The sequence below is a fragment of the Fulmarus glacialis genome, unplaced genomic scaffold (assembly GCF_000690835.1).
Source record: "Fulmarus glacialis isolate BGI_N327 unplaced genomic scaffold, ASM69083v1 scaffold44743, whole genome shotgun sequence".
NCBI lineage: Eukaryota > Metazoa > Chordata > Aves > Procellariiformes > Procellariidae > Fulmarus > Fulmarus glacialis.
In genome coordinates this window covers 4748-31559 of record NW_009204439.1, presented here as the reverse complement: position 1 = coordinate 31559, position 26812 = coordinate 4748, and the positions used below count along the sequence as shown (strand labels likewise).

Genomic DNA, 26812 nt, shown 5'->3' with positions numbered 1-26812 from the left:
AGTTGTTACAGTTACGTGGGAATGGCCATGAAAAATCTTGAATAGCCTTTGTCTATTCCTCTTAAAAACACCTACTTCCTCATGTAAAGAGGAAGACAAGGCACAGTGGTCTGGGAAGAGACAGGCCCACACTGGCAAAAAGACCTCTGCTAGCTCTGTTCACAGTTCATATCTCCAATTAAATCATTGTGTAAAAGTATAAAATGTGGCCATTGTATTGAAATCTAATGGAGGCAGTAGGAGAGAATCAATGCTAGGATGTGACCCAAATCTACAGTTACAGTTAGTCACCTCCTTACATGCAGGGACTACAGACAAAAGTACAAGATACGAGAAAAACTGCTGACAAGACATGCTAGCGACAATTCTGTAATTTTATACAGAAGAAAAAAGAATGCAAAAATTACTCAGAAGGAATCATGGAGTCACTGGAGGGATCCAAAGATAAGACACAAGCAAGTTCAGAGCAGCATAGGAAACTATGATGGCGGCTGCAGTGTTCTTGAGCCAGTTAAGAACAGAAAGCAAGAGAAAAGAAAAGGAAGAAACGCAGGAGGTTGTAGTGGCCAAAGCATGAACTAGCTTTCATCCACTTGTGTTAAAAATTTGCATTTCCTGAGAACAGTCAGGTAACCTAAAATAACATTCATGGCCACTGCTAGAACAAAAAATCAGGTCAACACATACATGTTGAACTACTGAAATCTGAGGATGAATTTGTCCTTCTACACCTCAAGGGCAGGTAAAGGAGTTTCTACCTTAAAAAAGTATCGAGATCCAGGCTATTTGCTGATTTCATTGAGTATTAGTATGCCAAAATTTCATGGGCTGTACAAATAATTTCCAGTTTGGAAGAGATTGATCCTCAGTGGTCATGACTGACATGAAAAAACTTCCACTATTTCGAAAGTGACGTACTACTCACAGCTCTAAACTGATAACACGATCTCCATTATACAAAGTCATCACAAAATAATTGGTCATTCTAAGAAGCATTCACAGTCTAACCTTCGTATACAGGCCATATACCACAATATCCTGTTCAATAAAAACTGTAAATACAGTAAAACTGGTGTAAGAAAGCTATTTTTCACTCCCACTGATGTCCCATTTGCTTAATGCCCCTAATGTTTGCCATTACACAAAGCAAAAGATATTCTAAAATTGTTATATACTGTAGTGAGGCCTAAAGGTGAAGAGTTAATACAGCAACAGTATGGTAGGGAAAAAAAAAAAACCAACCCCAACAGATGCTAAAGCCATAGGGGATATTTGGATCAGAATCCAGAGCGTTCAGACAAAACAGCGAAAAATCAGAACACCTCATGGCACTGACAAAAAGAAAATCCATAATATACCTCAACGCCAGTGAAATGAAGACCTCAATATTCACTAATAAAAAAATCCTTAAAACATCAAGTTGGAAATAAAAATATTTGTTACATACATTTTCAAAAAGACAGAGGTACTTACTAGGTAGCTTTAGCACTGCCTTGTACTGTTACATTCAGGATAGGTATCCAAGTGCCTCTGTACTCAAAGGCAGGTAATACAGTTGCACCTCCTCCCATTCCAAGCACTCCTGGGTTAGTTTGTGCTGAACCAGTATTCCCCGATGCATTGCTTCCTATTCAGAAAAATAAAGTGGTAAAATTAACCAATCTAATTTTAGTGACCAGCGAATATCCTTTTTCTATATTTAATTTTTAAGTTGAGATACATGGATTAATCTGAGATGCCCTGCTTGATAATAAAAATCACCACTAACACAAAAAACTATTTTTGAGCTCCCTCTGCTGTCTAAAATATGATCTTATGTGCAAAGTAATTAGTTTAAAAGGTACAGTTGATTGATGCCAACTGCTTTATTTTCAGTCAGAATAAAATGTTTCTGTGAAAGGTATAGCAGCATTCATAACATTCTGTGAACCAACTAAACTTACATGGTCTTGTTAAAACAATATATATTTTAGTGAAGAGTCAGACAGATATTTAAAAGTTAAGGATTATTTGAACAGTTGCATCTAGAACTCAGTAGTAGGAAAGAGACGTTAATCATTCCAAGAACAAAGATCATCACAAGCTTTAAAGATTTCAGAAATGCAAAAGCCAGAAGAAGAAACCCAAAGAGAACTGCAATGTTTTAATCTGTTCCGTGCCAAGGTAGAAGAAAACAAACCACATCAGGGAAGAGCTGACAACATGCCAACCAACAGCTAGGAGGGAACAAATTTTGGTTCCAATTTAAGAAGCCAAAAAAAGCAGATAAAAGGACAAGGAATTCTGTATATGTACACTTCCTACATATAGAAGGAGGTCTATACTTACTAGGAGTAGGTACCACAAGTTCAGACCCTCTCTGTACAGACACTGGGGAGAGAAGGGCAGAGTCCCCAAGAAGGCGACTCACAGCACCAACTGCCATTTTGTGTGCTTGCTTTTAATATGTAGAGAGATTAAATGACTAATTTAGGTAATATGAATACACACAGAAGCCTATGTATACACTTTAACACAGTAAAGCTTAACAGATTGAAACAACAAAATCACACTGCTAAACAGAAATGGTTAACCAAACACTGCCACTAACACAAACACAGTTACACTGGTGTCATTTTCTGTGATCCCACTGAGCAGTCAGACATATACAACTATTTTTATATCAACATAACTCCTTAAAATGGTAAAAACGCTTACATTACACCAGTGTAATAAAAGTGACACAAAACTTAGATAGATGCAGCTTTCAACTTCTCCTATGAAACAGCTACTTTGTTGCAAAACTGAGGCTAAAAGCCAACTACAGGTGTATAAGACAGCCTGCTACCACAGGATTATCGTTATAATCAGAAGACTCAGTTCGAAAATTAGGTCGCATTGATCTGCTCTTTGCGTGTTAGACGTGGCCATAGGAGAAAAGAGGCAGAAAGAGAAATGCATGAGAAAGAGACATGAGAAACACGCAGGCAGAAAGAAGTGAAAAGGTAAAGGAGAAAACAAACCGGAACAATAAGCCAGAGGAATAGTGACAGCGCGAAGAGTATGACCCTATTGCCGTGCTGTTTCATATGAAAGCAAAATTTAAGTTTTCAGGAGAATGAGTAATTTAGAATGGCTTCTCATATGTGCATGTTACACGATGAAAAGTACTTTTCTGATTTACTTTAAGTGGACTAAACCAACCCAGAAATAATACTAATAGAAGTGCTCTATCAGCTTCCATACAGACAGCTACTGAACAACAGCTACTGACACAAATTTCTTCACGTTTTCAGTGTTAACACCAACTTGGAATTCAGACTTCATGAGTGAACCCTGGAAGGCGTGAGTCTAAACCCAGACTTTTTAATGTTTATTAATTTAACAGTAGATATGATAGATAATAATTATTCTTTGATTATCTGCTTATTATCTCTTTTAAGAAGGCATGTCAAAGACACCCTTAGAAATTATTTTTGTTTGTTGCTGAGGCCTCTGCTTCCAGAACCATGGGAAGAAGCAGAGAGCCTTAACTCGGACGTAAACACCTGCAAAGGCATTAACAGGAGGACCAATTCTTGTTACAGAAATAAAAATATACCTAGTGAAATGCCAAAACCCTGGCTGCAAGAAAAGACAAGTTTAGTCTCAGTAAGTCACTGTTTTCAGCTTACAGAAAAAGCAAGGATCATCTGTAAAACACAGATCTTTCTTTCTACCTCTCGGCTTCCTCAGTCCAGTTTTGTCCCTGAACATCCAGAAGAATTAGCTATTGCGTCCCAGGAGGAAGCAAACACACACTGTCTTACTACTTCAGTTGCACACTGCCACAAGTGACGTCCCCGCACAAGGAGACAGAAATCAGACAAATTTGTTATAGTCAGAAATTAGAAATCATTGCCTCAGAATTTCCCTCAGAAAGTTGTGAACCAAGGAGCTCGGTCGCTGTAGAAGCAGATGCAAATGCAGGAGCATTGCTCTGCTGACTGAGGGCTATGTCCTCCCCACAATACAGGTAGATAAAATCACCTGTTGTACCAGACCTGAAAACAGTGGTTTGTCTCAAGCAAGCTTTTCACCTCAATGAACACGGAAGTACAGAACTGTACCAAGCCAAATGTATATACTGAATCAAATCAGAATTTATTATCACAAGAAAATGCTGGAAAACGAAAATTATAGTAAGGACAAGGCTTTACCAGTTTGGCTTGGTGTCGCTGATGTGTTCCCTGTGCTTGGTACAAGAAATAGTGACTGGATGAAGGACCCCAGTGCATTCACAATATCACGGAAAACTTTAGTGGAATGTTGCTTCATATCATACGATTGACAAAAGGACCTGTAAAGTATTTTATAAAATATAGTAAGTATTTGACAAATTAGGAACTAAAAGCTTCTTTTAACAGCAACTTCCTCCCCTCCAAACTGTAGACTAAAAGCACATCTTAACTGCAAGTATTTAGGTGAATAATAAACTTTAGTTTTAGGTAAATTGACACTGGTAAGACAGAGAGGGTTTGGAATACTCAAATAACTATAGTTCAGCTCTTCCTGGATAATAAGTATTGCCTAATGCTTTATAAAAAATTATCTTGAAGAGTTTATTGCATTTAAGTTTCTACATATTTATAATGTTTTAGGAAGCATTTTCCACCAAAAAGATTTCTTAAATTTTATGTAAAAGTGAAACTCAATATATTTAATACCTTAATAGCTGAGGCTGCACACAAAGCCTGTGAATAGATTCTACTGCAACAGCTCTTAGCCACTGTGGTTTGTCTGCATCCAGAAACTTAACCAGCAATGACAGAAAGATTTCACATTCTGTTACCTAAAAGATATAGTTTATAACCATTAAATTAAAAGAAAAAGTCTCATACAAAATATTTTCTCCAAAAAACTTGTTTCATCTTAGGAGTCCTATGCCAGCAAGTTTTGCACAGGATCTAAAAAAACCCTTCCACAAGCATTTACTCCAAATTATATAAAAACCATACGTAATAATCATATTTTTGCCAAGCTAACACCACATACGCAATTGTATTGAAGGAGTTAAATTCCTCACAGACATTGCAGTAAAGTTCTTACATGTGCTACAGTAAAAAAATGAAACAGAAAAAAAATCTTTTTCAGCAAATATCTAAAATTCGGGAGGTAAGAACAGCTGAACATGTGTTTTTTATGCACATTCTGTCAACAGCTTTAGCACACAAGTCAAAAGCGTCTTAGCAATTATTAACAAGGCACAGTAAATAACATTATCTAAAGCCAGGCAAACAACGTAAGAAGATCAAAAGGTTCCCAAAACCTTAACTGAAAGGCAGTCAAGTACAGAAAAGACAACAGCTCATCTATTCTGAGAATGTATACAAGCCCATGTTTAATAAAACCATACATATAGAATACACGTAAATACAAATACACATAAGAAGAAAAGAATATTTAGACTTTTCTTCCCTCAGTATACATCAACTGTTCCCAAGAACTAATTAATACTATTACTGATTACAGTACTGGCACATACACAGAAAAACAGAATTGCACGAAGAAAATTTGAACATATTCTTACCAGCAAACTGTAAAACTGCTTAATCAAAACAGAAACTACTCTCAGCAAACGCATACAGATCGGGAAGTATGGTTTCTCCACTGGTGCTGGGGAAGATGATGTGCTGGAACCTTGCCTGAATTTGATATTTGGGGAGAAGAGCTTTATAACAAGAGGGCATACCCTTTCTTTAAGAAGAAAACTGAATTCCTGATGCTGAAAAAGAAAACAGAACAAATTATAAGCAGATATTATTTAATTGCTACCACTAGCTCTGATTATGCATCTTATTTACATTTACTGTTACAATCAAGCACTCTGAAGTCATGTAAATCTTGGTATAAATTACAAGCTTAGGAAATGAAAAGGAAGAACACCATTGTAAAGCTACCAAAAAGCATGATGAAATGACATGGTCGGGTTCATACCAGGAAACCCTCTTCTTGTATTTTGCAAATTGAAATAGGCTGCTAATACATCATTCATTATATATTTAATTTTTTAATTTAGCTACTGTCTGCAAAAATGTGTTACTGTAAGATCATGGTGCATTGATATAGAGTAGATCCACACAATTCAGAGTTTTTTGCTTTGCAAGTGGGGTGAAGATAATGTTTTTGTAGAAATAACAATGCCACAAACTAAGTTACAGAGCTGTCATAGAATCATGCGAGATAAGAAACTGCATCTTTGGAGGAGATATAAATGGCAAAACAAAAAGTGAAACAGAGTACAACATGCTCTACAAAATGCACAAACACAAATAAAGTGTATGGAAATAGGAAAAAAGTGGACAAAAAGCACACAGTACTTTTCTGTCATAAAAACCCAAATTATAAAAACTAGAAGTCTTTTTGAAAAGCAGTACTCTTGCTAAACTAAAGAGGAATTAATGAAGTAAATTTTACTACACATGTGAAAAAAAGTCTTCCTATTTTCCCTCCAAGAACTACTTACTTGTAAAAACACTTGTGGAAAGTCATTGAGGACTGACTCAAGAAGTTCAAGGCCAAATGTCCGGGTCATTTCTGTCATACCCACGAGCCAGTAGGGAGCATCAGCATTGACTAACTGACAAAGATCCTTAAAAAGAAATACAACAACATTTACATTCTCTGCACAGTCCTGTACCGGCGTAAGTTTTCTGAGTCTACAACAAAATCTACGCTCTCTCCCTCCTCTGTAATGAGTAATTTTCCAATTTCAACATAATTTTTTCCTCAAATACTTCTTTTACATAAATTATTAAGCAAAAAACTTTTTAAAAGAAATTTTAAACTTTGCTCGTATCCTTGTAGCAATTGTGTTCATTCCTGCCCTCAAAAATATCTCAAGACCAGCGAATTTGCTAAGTCAAGAACATTTTTTATTGGTGTGATGAATACAACTACTACTTTTCATTACATACTCGACATTAATATACAATACCAAACGCAAGAAGCAAGACTGAACTATAGTAGCAGTGTTTGTCTCATGGAAAAAACAATCTCGAATTTAATGTAGACATGCATGCTTAGCTATTATTTAAGATTTATAGTAAAACATTTTCCTAGGCCACTTTGTCTTCATTTTCCAATCATTCCCCTGGGATACAGCGTATCATTGCCAATTACAATAAATGCACATAAGAAAGACGGAAGCTCTAGTTAAGGACCTTGTCAATATGCCAACAGCAAATTTTTGGAAGTTTCTTACAGAGATGTAGACACCCAATGATAACTTCAAATGTAAAATATATGCTCCCCAACTACCTGAAAAAGCATATATGCATCTTTAGCACATGGCTTCAGTGTACTGACAGATCTTCTGTTACTATTTCCTTGAACTGCAACTGGCTGGTCCATAGTATCTGTGTAAAAACAAAAAACAGTTTTGTGAACGAAGGAACTGTTGAAATCAAGTACACATTAAGCGTTCTTACAAAAAGATTCTAGGAGAACGGCCAGGTAATTCTTCTGCAATTTACCATGTCTACAGAAATAAATGTTAGACTGAATACCAAAGATCATCAACACCAAGCACTTCTTTCCAATAAATGTTCTCTTCAAAACTGCTACTGCCTCGTATTTCCCACTCAGTAATCTAAGTTACCTTCATCTTAAATGACACCCTCACCTCAAATTCCTTCACAATACTAACCTGAAGACCAGTTCTCACAGCTTAAAAAAAAATCTAGGTTTTATATATTGCTGTACTGGCTTGGACTGATGCAATGGCTAAGGATTTCATCTCCTTTGAATACAAGTAAATGTATAAAAGACAGTAAAAATGAATAATGTCTGTGATTTTTTTTTTTTTAAAAACGTTTACAGACTTTTTACTACTTCTTTATCTGAAAAAAGATAAACATTTGATGTGTGTCCAAAAAACAGGTTAATACAAGCAAGCAGAGCAAGAAGTATGCCCACCTTTGTATCGTTCATCTTCAGCAACCACTCTCTCAAATACAACAGTAACTACCTGCCGCACTGTAGCTGCCGCAGTGTTATTTGTGATATTATCTTTTGTGAAGTGCAATCGAAAACAAAGTACAATTGCCTAAAAGGGGGGAAGAAAAAAAAAAATCACCTTACAACAATATATTTTCATCTTTTAGCTAAGAGTCAAGATAGCTGCTTGAGGAATGTTTTCCACTACAGTTTGTCAAAAGGTTGCCTGAAAAAAAAAATTGTTTTAATAATTTTAAATTTGAGGAACCAGAATAAGTTTTATGGATTACCCTAGCCAAAAACCTCTTCAGTAATCCTCCCCAAAGGTAATCTAGAAGTAGTATTAACTGAAGACATTACGATGTGCCAATAAAACTACAATCATCATACAGAGAGTACACAGTAATCAACCACATAAAACACCTTGTATGTATATTAATGTCAAAAGGACATTAGGATTATAGGATTAATCACAGAAAGGTCAGTCAACTCCAAAGCTAAAATGCCATTCCTCTCCTACATTAAATCACAATACTTTCACAACTATGTTGCCTCAACTGCTATTATTCCTCTCTAAGCTGTGTAATTTAATGTGTCATTGTGCTGGCAGTGACCTGAATACTGTTTCCCATTGGCTTTCGTATTTCCTCTAACACATAATTTAATACTTACTTACTTACTTATTTTATAATGAATTTTGAAAATTAACATCTGTATATGTAGTGAAACGTGTATTTCTTGTTCGTTTGTCCTTATTCTGTGTTCTTGCACTTGCATGAACCTCAACCACACCCGGCCATAACACTACCTGCTCTAAGATTCAGAATTTTCTTTTGCTTCTTTTGCTTGTAAATGATTTGCAGACTCTGCTCAGATAGTATCCCCGTGTTAGTTTGAAATTTTACAACACAATCGTATACCTCTGGACATTCAGAAGATACTGTATGATACTCTAGGTTAATCTAACAGCAGTGCCTGTATTAAGCGGCTTTTCAAGGTGGTTTACTAGTAATTTTCTTAATTTAAATCAGTCAAGCTGAACCATGAATATGCAATATATGTCTGGCTCAAGCTGATTTTCTCCAAGAGCCTTTCAACAGGAGAAAACAAAAACAAAAACAAAACCAAAAACCCCCCAACTTTCAGATATTTGTCAAAAGAATCTTGGGGGGAAAAAACCAAACAAACCATTGCACCATTTTACCCATCCCAAGTAACGCTTATATTTGGTTAATTGAGAAACTCTAGTAATTTCAGGCCTTGGACAACACCAAGAAATTTTACAGGATATTGCTCTGTCAGGAATGTTTTTTTCTTATCCCTGTCAGAGCCTGCCTGAATTAGACTATATGTTTCTAAATGTACTAGATTTTAACATGCACTAAGGAAATTGTTAGAAGGACAGCAATTAGATTGTCCAGTAATTGTATTATGTGAGCATGCTTCTGGATCAGGATACAAGACAAGAGAAAGACATGCTGGGAAAGACCTTCCCTACTCATTTGACACTGCTGTGCCCACATGCTCTTGTGGCTGGTGTCCAAAAGTAGAAAGTTTCTAGACATTAGAGAGATGAACAAATAAAGGATGTTGAAAAATGTGTTTGGAAGACATACACAAAAAAGTAAGTGAAATAGGATGTAGATACCCAGAACCTAACAACAAGGGGGGGGAAGAGAGAGAGAGAGAGAGAGAGAGGGTATATGGAGGCAGGGGAAGAAGAATAAATGAGGGAAGTGATGAGAAGCAGAAGGGAAAGGTATGGTGGACTTAAACAGCAACTGTCTCTTTCTAGAGCCTAGATTCAAACTTGACATAAAACAACATTGCAGGCTGTTAAAGAACATCTGCTACCCGGTTAATGACTGACAATACCACTTTCTAAAGTATTTCCATCTTCTTCAAAATTCATGTTTCTGCCGGAGAACATAGTACCTCGTTTGGAAAATGAGCGTTACTTAGAACAAAAGAAACAAGATAGTGCTGAAGAGCCTTTGACATAATTTGACTACTCAAGTCAAAAAAGAACCTAGTGACAAACCATTCAATCCTTAGCAAGTTTCTATTCTGCCATTTATAGGTTTTATAAATTTTCCATTATCTTCCTGCCTTCAGCAGACCTTTGTAACTTAGCTTCGTTTTCCTTTCATGTTTTTCCTTCCCTTGGTTAGGTAGATTAATAGTGATTTTAATATCCACACATTTAAACAGCTAGGAAGCTATTTCACTAAAAGCAGAAGCAAAGAAAAACTGAAAACTAGAACAGAATGCCTTCAAAAATATTCTTCAATTCTATTCTCTCTCTCTCTCAAAAAAAAAAACAAACCCGAAACAACGCTCTGATCTTAAACCAATACACTGAAGGCAGAGCATAATAAAGACAGCAATATAGAATGATTTGTTTAAAAACAAAAAATCTTTCTTAAGTTAAAGAGAAAAAAATTATAAAATGTAATCTAGAAGAGGAACTTAACTTTAAACAGAACTTCACAATTCACAGATGGGTAAACAATGTTGCTCCTTCAAAGAGAAGTATCTTGTAACTTAAGATTAAAATGGATCGTAATCCTTAGTTGAAACATCCCAAATTGTACGTGTTTAAAATTATGCAATAAAGTTATTTCAGTTCTGACTGAAAGAGCAATAACTGGACTGCTTCTGAAAGAGATTTAAAGCAGGGTGGCAGGCAGCTTCTTCTAATTTTTGCTTTATTAGTGAGAGCTTACACTGTGCTATGTGCTCTGATTTCAGTTTGAAAAAATGCATATGACAAATTTAGCAGATGAGAAGGACAGGCATTGGCCCAATGTTTTTATTTAAATTTCCCATTAAGTCAGAAATGTATGATTGTGGAGGAATTGAAAAACAAATTGAAAGGAAGCTAGAAGAAATCCTGTCTTCAGAGTTTAGATATAAAGACAATAGGGACACAACAGAATCAAAAAAGCCCCCTCCTCTTCCATTATTTCCAAATGCTTCATATGTAAAATTTCTCCCTGTTTTTCCTCTTGGATATTGTAAGTACTATAGTCGGCACTAGCAAAATCTTACCTTGGATAGCGCTTCATCATGTACAACTGTATTGGTTGTTAAAAGTACAAGAACTGTCTGAAGCAATTTAAGTTCCTCAAGACTATTTTCCATCAGTTGCCAAAGCATATTAATAATGTTTCCTGCTGCAGCCTACAAAGAAATAATTTTTTGCCAACAATTAAGATCTTTACATACTGGTATATCATGTGTGCACATGTACGAATAGCAGTCTCATAAATGCACGTCATAACTGAATTTGCCTGTTTGTCCATACCATAGGACTACATTGAGAACATAAAGCTAATTTCATTGTTACAAGCTTCCCAAAATATTTTTAAAGAATTGACACAGCAGAAATCTCTTAATGCGTAGTCCAAATTAAAATGCGTATTTCATTTTCTACTTGGAAATACAGAAGAGACAGTACAAAGACATTTTACCTTCAAAATTCATTCATATCAGAGAAAAAACAGTGTAATTTTACATTATGCAAGCACAACTGAAGGTATATTTTGACAGTATCATTTTCACCAGCTTCTTAACACACAAAATATGTGCAGTACCATAATATATCATGACATTTAGCATTGCAGGAAATGTGCATCCATTTTATCTTATTTTTAAAAGTAACATGTAACAAAAACATAATACATAATGATATCACACAGAGTAAATTTTGTGGATGCCACCTTAAGAATTGTATTTATCAAGGACCATTACATGTTCTGTTCCTGCAGTGCGAGAATGCAAACTAAATGAGCTGGTTTGAATTTTCATGAATTTCCCTCTAGAAGTTACCAATGTTTCCTCATCTCTTTTTTCCTTTTTCTTTTTTCATGGTCAAAAAGCTTTCCTTTTAAATTACAATTTTTTAAAAACAGTATGAGTAAAATATTTTGCAGACTATGTTCATTGTATTATAAACAGCCTCCTAAAAAAAAAAAATCATTCACCTTCAGTTTGAGGCCTGTATTTCTCACATTGAAATATTTATGTATTTATATAAAGATTGATCTTACCTCTGAAACAACTTCATGGGACATGAGCCTCTGTATGGCTGCTAGACACAGCTGAGTGATCTTTGGTTCCTTTGTTCCACAACCCATTAGAAAAGGCTGAACTACCTCTGAGCTGTTCTCTTTCAATGCTTTCAAAAAGAGAAATGGAAGCAGTCAATGTGTAATACTTTGAAGAATACAATGCAAAATTTGTTAATCATACCTATTAACAAAAAGCAACCTCCAGCCTTGGAAATTTGGGATTTACTCTTGCACCACAGGGAAAAGTCAAGCGAAGACAGACACTGGGCTGCCACAGCTCACTTCCACAATTACCCTGGCTGAGGATCAAATCCCAAGCACCTTCTCCCTTACATGCTCAAGTGACTTTCTCTTTCCAAATCCAAAGCGGCCATTTAGAGTCCATTTGGTTAGTAAGAAGCTATAAGGTTCTGCCCATCCCAGAGCTCTTTCTGACCTTGCAGCAGTGACCAGCCTCAGGCTGGTAGCCTTCTCCTTCTGATTTCCTTCCCCTTGGCACCGAATTCAAAAGCAACACAAAGGGTGGCACAGACAGACATATCAAAGCACACGGCACAAAGGAGAATAGCAAAATGCCACCGACAAAACAGGAGGAGAAAGAGACTGGACTATTTGTATCCTGCGTACATACACCTGGCTGCAAACTTTTCAACCAGTGTTTTAGTGAGGAAGGGCAGCTTCTTAAAATGAAGCTTTGTCAGGAGAAAACACAAGTTTCATGAACAGCTTTTTTTTTTTTTTTTAAGGAGGAAAAAACTTCACAATGAATACAACATTCCACACTGACATTTTGAAGTTTTTCCCCACAAAAGTAATTCCAGAAATCTGAGATAAACTTCATAAAATTAAAAAGGAAGAAAATATTTCTGAAAGATGAAAGGAAAGCATGACTCTGACCAATGAGTGCTTTTCTGTTTGCAGGTGTAGTTGTTGATTCATGCAAACTTTTAAGATTTTAGCTGCTCATCGCCATTTCAGATACTAAAAATTTCCTCACAGATGAAAGTTCAACGCGTGTTCTTACACTGAATGTCATACACTCTGTTTTAGTTTATGTGTAATAAGAGAAATGTGTTTATGAAAAAATTTCACACACATTTTTAGAGCACAGATCTTACCACAAACAAACAAAAAATACATTCTCACATAAAAATGCAAACATGATCTAGTTTATTTTTTCTATTGAGCAATTTGAAGTTTGGCTCTCAAGAGCGTTTATTATTAAGTATCATTACAACTGATTTGGAAAAAAAAAACCACATCAAGGTAAGGTAAAAGCTACAAAAATATATTTCAGTGATATTTTTCAACTGAAGCACTAACTAACATGACTAACAAGTTTCTATTGAAAGAATAGGCTAGTATAAATTATAGATGCCAACTTTTTGTAAGGTAATAGTTCTTACAGGGTGATATTAACACATATACAGTCCATAGTTTCATAAGCCTCTTCAGAGCCAGTACAGGCTCTATGTCCAGTTAACAGAGGCTGACCTTTCACCAAATGCCTAATCAAAAACAATTAAAACGTCAGCATAAATGTGAATGAATACATAGGTTCACTGCCTGTTTAACAATCTGCTTTGAATTCAACAGGGTTTTTTTAATTTAACTACGAAGCAAATAAACCTGCTTTTAAAATACACAGTATAAACCTTATCCACCAATACCATTCATTTATGAAACACTTCATGATTTTTCAAATTAAAAACAAAACATTGGCTACTTCATCAAAAAACAGAAGTTTGTTCCTAATTAAAACATGTAATTTAGGCATTTAATTGTCAGTGTCTACATGTGAGCCAGATCTCTAAGCTGCCTTTGTAGTCTATGAACACCTATGATGCATGGCCAATAGAGCCTAGAGAGCCCATTCTAACATGGGCACAAATGCTTCTTCATTCATATAAATTTCTGAATTGCCATTAAATTCTAACCATCATGCAGAAAGAAGAAAGCAAAATTTTTAAAAAGATACCACAAAACAGTTATGCTTAACATAAGATTCATGATAAAGTTCTGAATGGCAAAAATGGCATGAGAGTTAATAAATAACAAGACAAAGAAAAATTTAAACCTTTTACAGTATTTTTCCTACAATCAATTAAAAACAATAATCTCACAACAGGATCTATACAAGGATTTTTACTTTATGAAGCTGAAAAATTAATGTTTCATAGATCTGGTTCGGTACCAATCATTATATTAGCTTCAGTCTTAAAATGCACAAAAACTTTCTTATATCCAGGTCTGCTTCCATTTTGCTACCAAAATTACGTAAGAATATATGAACCACATCAAAAAAGAAGTTTTGGGAAAGTAGAACTTACTCCTTCATTCCATTAGCAAGATTATAATTCTAATTTTTTAAAAGAACTTCTAAAACAAAAGTATGAATTGCACATCTCAGAGCCATGTAGAAATAATTTCTCACGTTTATCTCCTGTGATACAGAGCACAAGCTGACTTCTCTTTTGGAATTACTCAAATCCTCATAAATAAATTATAAAGCACGTACGGACTGCCAAGAATGAAGACTGTGAAACTGCTCAACTTCTTTCTTTCTCTCAGAAAAGTTAAGTTAGATCAATGACCTCAGATTTCTGGCAAGTTAAACGCATCTCACCAGACATAATATTACCTCTGTGCATTTGTCGTTTTAAGATTGTATCTATTTTCCTAATAATTATAATCCTACGCAGTGTTATGCTTCAAGAAAGCATCAGGTCAACTTACTCAAAACAATCTGATTCGATTGTTTTAATCTATTTCAGTGAAATTACATCAAAATATAAAGAAAAATCACATCCCGATCAAAATATTTATTTGGATTACTAGAATGTCTAGTAGATGTTCCTAAATCATCCAGCAGTCAAAAAGTATCTACTTCACTAGACTTCACAATTACAGTAGCCTTTTGCAGCTTTATTATTACTAAAGTATACTTACTATCTTCCTCCAAAAAAATTTTAAATAGTGGATAGGAGACAACAGAGTCCTCGACATTAACTTACCTACAAGATTAGGTTACAACTGATACCTCAAAAAATTCAAGGGTCCATAAAGAATTGGGACTGTTTAATGGCATTATGTTTAAACTGTGGAATGTTAGGATAATGTACGGGCAAAGTATATGTTTCCCTCTGTTTTGCAGTTTCTTACTGGGAAAAAAGTTATTATTCTATTAGCAAAGATTAACTAATCAAAATAACTTTTAGGACCTGCTGGTTTTCCAAACCTCATAACAACAAATCTGCGCAGTTTTTTTGATGAATGAAATAAATACTAACTACATTCTAGTTTAAACATTCCAAAGGAAAAGTACTTACAAAATTTGACCAACTACCAGAAAGTGTTCCCTCAAAAAGATAAAAGTAAAGACTGCCTATTGGCCAAAATCAATGATCTTTCACATCTCTGTTTTTTAATCTTCATTTCAAAATAAAAAGAATTTTGCAGGATTATACACTAGCTTTCTAAAATACAGAGTTCTTTACATAGTAATATGCCAAAGAATGTTGACAGCTTCCCAAATGGCTAACTAGAGATTTCTCTTGTTCATTTGCATATTTCGATATAGCTGACATTACCTGGCATAGTTTTCCCACTTATGTCAGCATTCATGACAGCAGTAAAAACAAAGAAAATAAACAAATAAAAAAGAGGCATTAAAGTGAAATATTGAGGGGTGGGACTGCTACTTCAAATAATTCTAGAAAGTGCCTCCTTACCGATATCTGAATTACATCCTTCAAAACAAGAAATAGTTTTACATCTATTTTATTTGGACCTTTCAAATAATGTAGCTTTTTAAGGATTTTGACTACAGATGGGGTAGACATTCAAGTATTAATACAGGGACATTCAAATCTGGCCAAAGGCTTTACCAGCAACTGGCAAGAAGCCATTAATTTACATGCTATTTAATAAAGCAGAGATACCATTCTAAGCACTTACAAAGCTGCAACTCACAAGATATCTCCTGTCCCTCTAGGCAATGGTACATCTTAAATTGAATGACCTTGTCTCAGATTAAGATGGATTTTTGCCTGCCAGGTACAAGTTTCCAAAAGCTAGACTCTCATACTAAACACACAGATGAGGATCATACTGCAGAACTCCACACAGAGCACTCAACAACAGCTGTGGGGAACGCAGACAGTGAATAAAACATTGAGAATTTGGAATCTAAGCATTTTATGCTATTTTTCTAAGTGGATGGTGACTTTTGTAGAGTCACAACTGAAAATGGAGACCTTCCTCTGCATCAGTATAGCACTAACATGAAACAGAAGTAGTATTAAAGAATTCTCATGCTACTGGATTTTTTGCTAGGTGCCCAAAAGTAAAGCATCACTGATACAGCACACACTAAAAGGCATGTAGGATTATTACACATATCTGAGAAATCTTTTTAACATTTTGATCTGTAACCCAATTTTATTTTTCCCATTGCATTGCAAATAATTACCTGCCAAAATATCAGTGCTCCGTGCAGCTATTGTTTTCACTTTTATTATTCCTGATTCAGCAGCCTGGAAGAGAAGAAAATAAGTAGTTTAGATGCTATTTCATATATCAACATCTGGAAAGAAGTAAGAATACTGAAGATACATAAAAATGTATAGTCTCAGAGCAAAAATATTTTTTGCAGTGTTTTCAGTAAGCAGAATTTAAATCTTTGTAGCTTCCGGAATTCCTTTCCAGAATTCCACAGAAGGGGTATATTCTGTGGTTCAGAATTTTTAGAAATTACGATTCTCACTGTATTACTTTCCAGTCCTATGAATGTAAAGAAAAAATCACTAGTAAACAAAAAAACTGTTACACAGTCTCTGTATGGTTTCAAACTGTGAAACAATTACCCTGATATATAATCTATCACATTCAGGTTGAAACGCTGAAGAAACTGAGAACATCAGTAATTATATCAATGCTTAATACTTAACACTTAAGCAATGAAACCCAGTTAATAAACTGGATGTGGTACACGACACTTTAAGATTATTACTGTTCTTCCAGTCGGGTAGCAGTATTTTCTGTTTGAAAGCTAACACTTTCACTAACAACGAGTATCACAATGAAACCCATTTTCCCATGGATTTTGTATCTGAATGGCCTACACAAATTATCCCAGGGCAATACCATGAAGAAGCCTTCCTAACAGTACTCTCCATTCTTCCCGGCACGCCATACAATCCACACCAACAGTTCCTCCCCCTTCCCAGTAAGTATGACCTGACAGACCAACAAGCATCCTCCTCTCCCTCGCGCACCCCTCCAGCAGGAGCAGGGCCTGCAGCCGTGCAGGTTGAGGGATGCCTGTGCACAGACTGGCTGGACGCCAACCGGCTGCTGCAGAGCTGCGGAGCCACCCACCGAGGGGATCACATACTGCTGCGAGGGAACAGCAATTCTCTCTTCAACTGTCCACAAACGCTTCCCAGCACAAATCACTAAAGTCATGTTCTCTAATGAAATCAAGCCAGACTTAAAAATATAACATTGAGGCTTTGCATTTCAAAATTACGATTTCTGACAAGTTTTGTGTAAAAAATGCAAAATACATTGCAAACGGCTCCTTTCCATTTTTTAGTTCCGTTAATACATTATAAACCTCTGCAAACAATTAAAGAAATCACGTTCAATACACTGTGCACCACAATAAACGCAACACATTTTCCCAAATGATAGGACCCATTACTGGAAAATACTAGTGTGCCAAATTTCAAAGTACATTTCCCCTTTTTAGTTTAGCTTCATATTTCTGTGTACTTCCCACACTAAATATTTCCATTTTTCCTCTGATACTACTATTTAAAGAGTGTGCAGTCACTATATAGAACAGATTAGAGAAACAGACAAGCTGTGGCAGCAGAAATATGAAAGCAAGAGTACATGAAGTTCCACCAAGTAGTAATATTCCTCCTCCATCAAAACACTACTCCAACAAGATTTCCCAGAAAGTCAGGTTAAGATGACTATACAAATTCAAAATCAAATATTTTAATTAAGATTTAATAAACATATTTCTCAAAATAGTTAAATTAGAAATGTGGAACTGAAATTTTCACCTTCTTTTTTATTTTTTTCATTTCCCAACACAAACATAGAAAGACTAAGCACTGCCTTACCATCATTGAAGAGATTCATGAAATTCTGGGGAATTACTTAAGCTCTGCTGAACATAGTGTTTCTACTTTAAAAATATAGACAGAATAATATCCGCAGTGCCTGAACTAACATACAACATGCTCAAATGAGCACAAAGCAACATGCAAATATATCTTTCGCATAATTAAAATGAAGAGTGCCAAATGCAGTCCTCATTTATTTTAATTACGTTAACTTAATGTGTTGAAGTGTCCAAGTTTTAAGTCAATTTCTGTTCTTCCTCAGTTATAAACTGCCAGCTAATTAGGGGGGGGGTCTTGTCATAACAAATTGTTCCTATTAATTAATAGAAAGGATTTGTAGAGGCCAACTTCAATTATCTTCAAACTAAACCTCATCACATCTACTGGCAATTGATTTCTTTCTTGCCAGGAGTCACAAACTTGCTCTAAATCAAAGAAATATTAAGCCTGCCCACATGCGTGACATTCGCAAACACCGTGCACTCTGCATGAAGAAGGAAAACATTATTTCCAACATAATGTCTCCCAGTTAGTTGTTTCCATGCTAGCTTTATATAAAATAGCATATATTTTTAAAAAACTAAAGTAAAACAAAACAACAGCTATTAGACTTTTTACTACTGCTCTGAATATAACAGATAGCTTTTCTCCATGAGATATAGGAAGTTCTATGATTATCTGCATTATGCTTTGGTTTCTATTTAGAATCCCAATTCAAAATGTTCACAATTAAAAACTAATTACACTGCATACATCCTAGAAAAAAAAAAACAATACTCCACTATATATGTAAAAAAGACCACATATTAACATTTACAAAAAATTACCTCAGCTGACCACAAATAATCAGTAGAAAAAATGAGACTATAAACAGTTACCTGGCTATTCCGTTTACATCAATATAAAAGCGTATTTGGACTGCATCAGTTTAACTTGGCAAGTTAAGAGAGATATTAATAAATATTAAGTTTACAAATTTACATCAATTTGAAATTACTACAGCACTCTCCAGGACACTGCCCTATTAGAAAAGGATCTTATAAAAACACTAATCAAGGAGATGGCCAGCATCATACTGTGCATTTATGGGTACAAATATGATAATTTACTTTCACACATATATAAAGCACCATGTTTTTAAAGCAGACACCACTTTTAAAAGTAACATTATTATTTTCCCTTAGCACCGCAGTTTAATAGTAGTCTAATGAGCAAGTTATGTCTTTAATTTTAAAACGAAACAAATACACATAATTGCTGTAATATAACAAAACTCAAGTGCACCTGAAACCTTCAGTTAATTAGATTTCCTACTCTGATACTTCAATAACTGTGAAATGAACTAAAATAAAATGTCTCAAACACATACCTGCCATTATTGGGGTTTGTTTCATGTTTCTCCTGAAGCAATTACAGCACTCAGTTTGGGGAGGGGAAATACTGATGAAGAACAGAAATTGACCCTCAGTGATGCACATATTCAAGTCAATCTCTTCTGGATACTTTGATTTGCTTTTAATCAGTCAGTCAATAATCTCACAGCAAAATTCAACAGGACCCTCTGGGCTCAAGCACTTGCCCCATCATCTTTCTGCTTCCTTAGAACTTACGAAGTATTTGCTGATTACATGGAAATCACCCTTCACAGAAATCAAAGTAAGGCAAATGGAGAATTTATGTACAAAAAATCAAATTGCACATAGTGCCGTTGCAAGTAAACTCAAAAGAAGCCTAGGCATATCATCTGCCTCCTGGCCTCGAAGTTCCTCTCCCAAGGTACAGACTGACAAAAACATTCACAGCTCCCCAGGAACCTCACCCTAAAGCTACCTTATAGACAGAGGCTCTCCGCAAAAGAGAGACTGAGATGTGGAAATTCATAGAAACTTCCAAACCCAGCTTTAAGGTTTCTCAGATCCAAGACTCTTCCCCTCCTCATGGATTTCTCAGTCCTCAGTTCAAACAGGGAAGAACTTCAGCCTTCCTGTCATTAGATGTGCTGTGCGCATCTTCCAACTTTTTGGAAATTTTAACCCTTGCATAGGGCCAAAATCACCAACCAGGTAACAGAGACAGGTAATTTCTGCTCAGGCACTCAGCAAGCAAAGACTTAACCCACCCTCAAGCAAAATCAACATTTTCCAACAACAGTAACATTTAAGTCCCAGAGCTAAACTTCCCCACATAAAATATGTGCTTACAGACTATAAAAATTTGTAACTCATAAATAGCATATGGAAGTATTAGGATAATTGGGGTATGCAATTCTACTAGCTACTGGTCAGGATGACGTAAAGGCAAGCCACCCATATCAGCAGCAGAGCACTAAGTGCATCTGAAAGGCACTGGTTCCTCAAATCTGTCTTTCAGGGACACTGTGAAAGCTCTCAAACCCAACTGCAGTGGATCAGTCTATGTTACTGAAAGATACCACTATAGCTAACTCCATGATGATGATAATGTTACCTGGCAGCCCAAGAATGGCCACAAGGAATAATGGCATGGCTTATGCTTGAACACGTAACTGTGTAATTATTTAGTGGTTTACTTCTCACAGGCAAAGGCATCATGGAAGCCCTATTGCAATGTGGCAATGCATATGGACAGGCAAGCAACGTACCTGAGGGTCAGCTGGGATGTGATCTGACAGCACATCAGTTGCTCCACAGCAATCCCTATGGACTTGCCCTTACTCTGGGGTAAATGTGAAAGAGCTACCCTTCTTTCATCAAAAAATAACAAGGTAGTTAACTTTTCATATGGGAAAGATGACACAAAATTCTAATCTCTTTCCAGTGACCCTTTTCAGAAAGTGAAAAAACACTCACTGTCTCTACTGTATAAGCAATTTTTAAAAAGTTTCAAAAAGGGTTTTTTTAAAAGATTTTAAAAAGGATCAACTTACTGATCTTCAAAGAAACTGGTATCTCACAATTACGACCAGAAGTCAGCATCTTTTTCTTTTTTTTAAACCAAAAATTAAATACACACATAAAGATACTTAATGCAACAAGCAGGCATGTGCTAATTTCTACTAAGGCTTGATCTAACTTCAAATATATTTTTGTATGAACTTCCATGTATGATAGTATTGTTACAAAAAAGTAATAAAGTAATGAATTTCCACCACTAACGCTTTGAACGACCATTTGTGTTTCAATTGTATGCTCAGAGCAAATTGCTATCTCCAGAGATACCAAAACCACTGTAAGGTTTGCAGCTCTTACTACACAAGCTTTTGATTTCTCTGTTCTAAAAAGAAAAGCATTCAGGAATACTTTCAGGAATGATGGTCTGTGGTGGTATTTACATTACATTGTTTGCCAACTTTTTACGAAAGTAAGTTACTCTCGATTGGACGAGAGTAGTATGTCATCTATGGTCACTTCCACATCTATTACATGAAATAAAAAGAACAATTTTTTTTTCTATTCATCATTATCTGCCTTTCCAACTGGAACACTAACCCTATATCCAATAGTTTAGATAAGAGATCTCCTGTGTAAAGTACAGTTTCACTTCATTGCTATTCTGGCTTGCTTTGCAAAAGCACATTCTGGACCATTACTGTACCGCTAAACTATTGGAAAAGGACACACTCACAAAAAGCTCCACACTAAATCAACCTCATGAAAGCACTCGAGCATACCACATTTCTGTGAAAAAGCACTGTACTTGCCTTCTGTATTTTTATTTTCTTCCCCAGGAGTACAATCCCTACTCGGACCCTTCTCTTTTATATATGCTCATTCTACCTGTGATTTAAACTGGTGAAATGCCAGTTCTGATCTGGCAGCACTGTGCACTCACAGGGATTTATTATATTGAATGATTTGATGTATTTGGATTAGAGCTTACTCACATTCTACTGGCTTGGAGCAAAGCCTACCAGCAGAGTCTCTGGGAATGGAGCACCACCCGCCGTAAAGGCAGATGCAGGCCGTGAGTACATGAACCAAGTACTTAAGTCAACTGGATACATAAAAGCCCATGCACCCAAGGGCCAATGTCATTGAAAGGCCACCCTCTATCAGGGTCACGGTGACTGGAGAAGGTTATTGATGACTGGGGAGAGGTAAGCACCACACACATCTCAAGGGAGGGCATGAAAGAGCATTCAGGCCACTGCAGGCCAGTCAGCTTCACGTCACTCCCTGGGAAGGTTATGGAACAAATCCTCCTGGAAGCCACTTCTAGGCACATGCAGGACAAGAAGATGACTAGGAACAGCCAACATGAATTCAGCATGAGCCTCACCAACCCGACTGCCTTCTACAATGAGATGATGGGCTGTGTCGGTAAGGGGAGAGCACTACATACTTTGTTGACTGTATGTTGACTATAGCAAAGCCTTTGATGCCATCTCCAGTTGTATCCTTATAGCCAAATTGGCGAGATACGGACAAATGGACAGTAAAGTAGGTGGAAGATTGGCTGAAAGGGTCATTACAAATGGTATAAAGTCCAGCTGGTAACCGTTACTAGTGGTGCTCCTCAGGGATGGATACTGGGGCTAATACCATTTAACATCTTTATTAGCAGCCTGGCTAAAGGCATAGAATCTGTGGACAAATATAAAATTCAGGGTACTGTTCAACATTCTGGGGCGGGTGTATGTGTGTATTCAGAGGAACCCAGATAGGCTGAGAAATGGGCTGGTACAAACCTCATGAAGTTCAACAAAGGCCAATGCAAAGTCCAGCTCCATGCACCAACACAGCCTGTGGGCTGGCTTTGCAGCAAATGACCTAGGGTCCTGGTGGACAACAAAGTGGAACCAAGAACCAGCAATGAGCCCTTGCAACAAAGGTGGCCAACTGCATGCTGGGCTGTATTAGCAAGAACATAGGCAGCAGGTCAAGGGAAGGGAGTCCTTCCCTCTCTTTGGCTCTTGTGGGACTGCTGCTGGAGTAATATGACCAGTTTTAGCCTTCCCAGTGCAAGAAAGACATTGACATGATGGAGCAAGTTCACTGGAGGTCTACCAAGACAGCTGGGGGATGGAGAACAATAAATAGGGAGATGCTGCAAGAGCTGCACTTGTTCAGCCTGAAGAAGACAAGACTAAGGGGAGGGCTTGTTAATGTCCACAGCTTCCTAAAGGGAGGCTGTAGTGAACACAAAGCAGTTTGCAATCGCTGTTCAGATGAGTGCTCCATCCTGGATATATGTACAAGTACAGAAAGAAAGCAGGAAACACTGAAAGCAATAATGCTCCTTTCAAATCACTCCATATTCTACAATTCCTACACAAGTTCCTCACTGTAATTTTTCTTCCACAAAGTCTTAGCAATCATGGTAAAATAGCACTGATTTTCCTATAAACTGAAAATTGTATTTTGGTAAACCACTGTCACTATCACAAAACCTTCAACACAAAACCAGCTACAGTTTTCCAATTTTTTAAGTTTGGAATGTGTGATTTATGTGAGTTGTTGAACAGCCTGATTAACTTCTTAAAAAAAAAAATTCAAGAAATTAATATATTTGCTGGTTTTGTTTGTATTACCTTTATTTAGCATATAAAGATAAGAAATTGCAAACAGACCATCAGTCTCTACTCATATACAAAGTAGTTTCTTCAGCTGTTCACACTTTACCTGAGACAGAAGCAAAATCGCTCTGGTTTATTCTACATCATGATCTACTTGTGCTCAATGAAGGAAACAAATAGTGTACATTTCTGATCCCAACAACAAGCACAACAACAGTTGAAGATACCAAACTCTAATTCCTGCTAGACTTGACTACTCAAAGATGGTGCCATTCTCAATTACCAGAGCTCCAATGTTCTGAGAAAAAATAAAAGCATTGACTGATTCCATTATATGCTTTCTCCACCAATTCAAGATTTATGATATTGCAGTTTTTGGGTTTTGTTTTTTAAAAACACACAACCTTGTTCATTTCCAGCTTTAGTGCAACTATATTAGCTGCCCTCATATTAAAAGCGCTCTCTCACTTGACAGGAGTGACTACTCCTCTGGTTCATTAATCTTCTGAAATTGTCAGTTTGCAGTATCAGCAGCCAATTCAGAATCCTGAAGGTTAAACATCAATAATGCCAGGAGAGGTGCCAGTGTTATCTAAATTGTTTCAGAGCTGTTGCCTCTGGAGGTACCGTACTTGATGTGAATGTGGAGGTAAAGATAATGAAATACAAATACTTAATATCAGGAGTTTTCATTTGACAATCAAAATATTACACCTCAGCTGGAAAAACCATCACATATAAATCAACAGAACAAATCAGAATTAATATACTGAACAGCACTGATGTAGACATAAAGAAAAAAAGCCAACCAAGACTTGATACAGAAGAAACACAACCAATTAGCAACAAATTCTTAAGTTATACTTCTCTCTTCCACAGTTGGATAGAACCAGGATGTACCCTGTATTTTGCATTATATTATATATAAATTATACATATACACACACTATATTTTCTATCTATAATATCAATATATAATATTTTTTATATGTAGTGTATGGATATCTTGAGGGAGCCCATGTCTACCATTAATGGATTTCTGAGTGATCCATCAAGTACAACACAACGGATTATAAATCACTGAAATAGAGCACTTGAATTTTCCTGACATACTTTTGTCACAACAATCATCATTCTACGTTAAAACAACAAACAAAAAAACCCCAACACCCTGTTTCAGAGCTTTAGGAGATTTACGCTTGAAGTTCAAACTAATTTCACCTTCAGCTTGTTGATCAGAACAGATGGGACCAGGAAACTCCTGAGGCTTTGCCACAAATACTATATTCAGAGTCACCCAGTCAGAAACAGCAATGCCTGTTTGCCGGGCACCTGGTAAAAAGAAGTAACAGGCAACAGTTTGGGCCTGTTGAGACCTGGAGTCACCAAGAATTTCCAACTTCTGCTACCGGTTTCCCGTATAATCTTCAGGAAGCCATAGGAGGCAGATGGGGATTCAATCAGAGATTAAGATGCACAAATTTAAATATTTAGACTCCCATTGGAGATTTAGTCTGTACTGAATGCTTCTTAATTCTTAAAGCCCCTCCTTAAGCTAATTCAGCTGACCCGCTAGTAGGGGCTCAATACAGAGGTCTAAGCTTAGACCTCTGTATCCAAGACAACTACATGCAGACAGTGGAAGACCCCATGCTCTTCTGGACCTGCTGCTGGAAGCCAAGGAAGAAATATTAATGTATCTCAAGTGGCAAAGAGATGTGTAAGTGACAGACTGAATCAATCTCCTGTGCTACAAGATGCTCTGAATAGCTATACAGCTCTATTGACAGTATCTCCATAACAAACCGAGCCTGCACAATCAATGAAGGGAGCTTAAACACCCAAAGTTAGGCACCTTAATCCTGCACTGAAGTCTAACTTGAAAAGTTTACAGATCGACTGAGATACAGAAAATTTTATTCATTTTTTTCATTCATTAAATTGCAAGGTATTACATGATGAAGAAATTGGGTCTATATGCACGTGAATCATTTTTGAACACATGACATTTCTTATCAAAGACTTAAATGATGACATGAAATTTAGGATTAATAATAAATCTTGATGCTTCGAACACACTTGTATAGATGACGGTCCCCTAGAAAGATAACAGTACACTTTTAAAAATGTAATTTTGAAAAAATACTACTGCGTACAGATCAATATTGAATAAAAAACACTGCAAAATTAATGGATTCCAACCATGAAGCTAGCAGACACGGCAATTGGTAAAGATCAGGAATTATAAAAGGAACTCTAGGAAATATTAGAGATCAGCTGTTTCAAGTTAACAGCTCAGCTACAGGCTGGCAACTAAAGAATGCTACAGAATAATCTCCAGTCACATGCACAAAACACACGCTTGAGTGCAAGCTGCCTAATTATGACAATATGCATTTTACAGAGCATAGTTTCTACATTTCAAAAGAACCTTCAAATTATTAGTTAAGTGAATACCCATTAAAGAGAACAAAAAACTCTACAGTATTTGCATCCTTCTGAACTAATGCTGCGAAGACCTGAAAATTAACCAACCTGGAAAGTTCAGTGTAGATTAAGTTCTCTGCAGGCTATAGTATCACAATTATTTAATCCATTTGAATCAAAAAATAAAACAGAAAACCCCAAAACTTGGTTACTCCTACAGAAAATGGTCTACGTACAAAAGTTTGTTCTTTGTCAGGTCCGCTTGGCTCATCTTTTTACTGCAAGAGTAGAATGAACGCAAAGCGCTCAGAAACCATTCAATGCTAGCAATACGTCAAGTGACTCAAACGCCCAAATCACAAGGCATTTCAGCATGTTGTTTTCTTTCTTAGCCTTCTCTGATTTGTGTACTGCACTACATTCAACAGATTTTCTGAAATATTGTTACTGTTACAGAACAAACAGCTAATATTCACACATAATTTTTTTAACTGTTCCTTCCAGTTGCATTAGGAATCTGAATGATCACTTCAACATTATAAACCTAATTAACTGATCTGTATCTTTTTAACATATGTTTAAATTTTGAAATACATCCTCATATTTAGTTTCATACAGCTACCCAACAGCAGAGAGGTTCCCTAAAAAAACAAGCTTCCCAAATAATTTTTTGGCATTAGCCCTAAGATGTGTTTGGGATCAGCATATCATTCCAAAACGAGAAT

General features: G+C 36.2%; 1 protein-coding gene across 1 annotated transcript in view; it reads right to left on the bottom strand.

Moving 5' to 3' along the window:
• Nucleotides 1-16573, bottom strand: part of MON2 (MON2 homolog (S. cerevisiae)) — a gene marked incomplete at its 3' end in the record, with an annotated part of 35696 nt that extends 19123 nt beyond the window's left edge. Inside the window, exons 1-10 of the mRNA XM_009574992.1 lie at nt 16501-16573; nt 12009-12136; nt 11008-11139; nt 7936-8065; nt 7279-7376; nt 6485-6610; nt 5549-5743; nt 4686-4810; nt 4179-4318; nt 1474-1627 (exon numbers count right to left, since the gene is read on the bottom strand). Coding sequence (XP_009573287.1) covers nt 1474-1627; nt 4179-4318; nt 4686-4810; nt 5549-5743; nt 6485-6610; nt 7279-7376; nt 7936-8065; nt 11008-11139; nt 12009-12095 — 1187 coding nt within the window. The remainder of the gene's footprint in view (nt 1-1473; nt 1628-4178; nt 4319-4685; nt 4811-5548; nt 5744-6484; nt 6611-7278; nt 7377-7935; nt 8066-11007; nt 11140-12008; nt 12137-16500) is intronic.
• Between the last annotated feature and the right edge of the window lie 10239 nt (nt 16574-26812).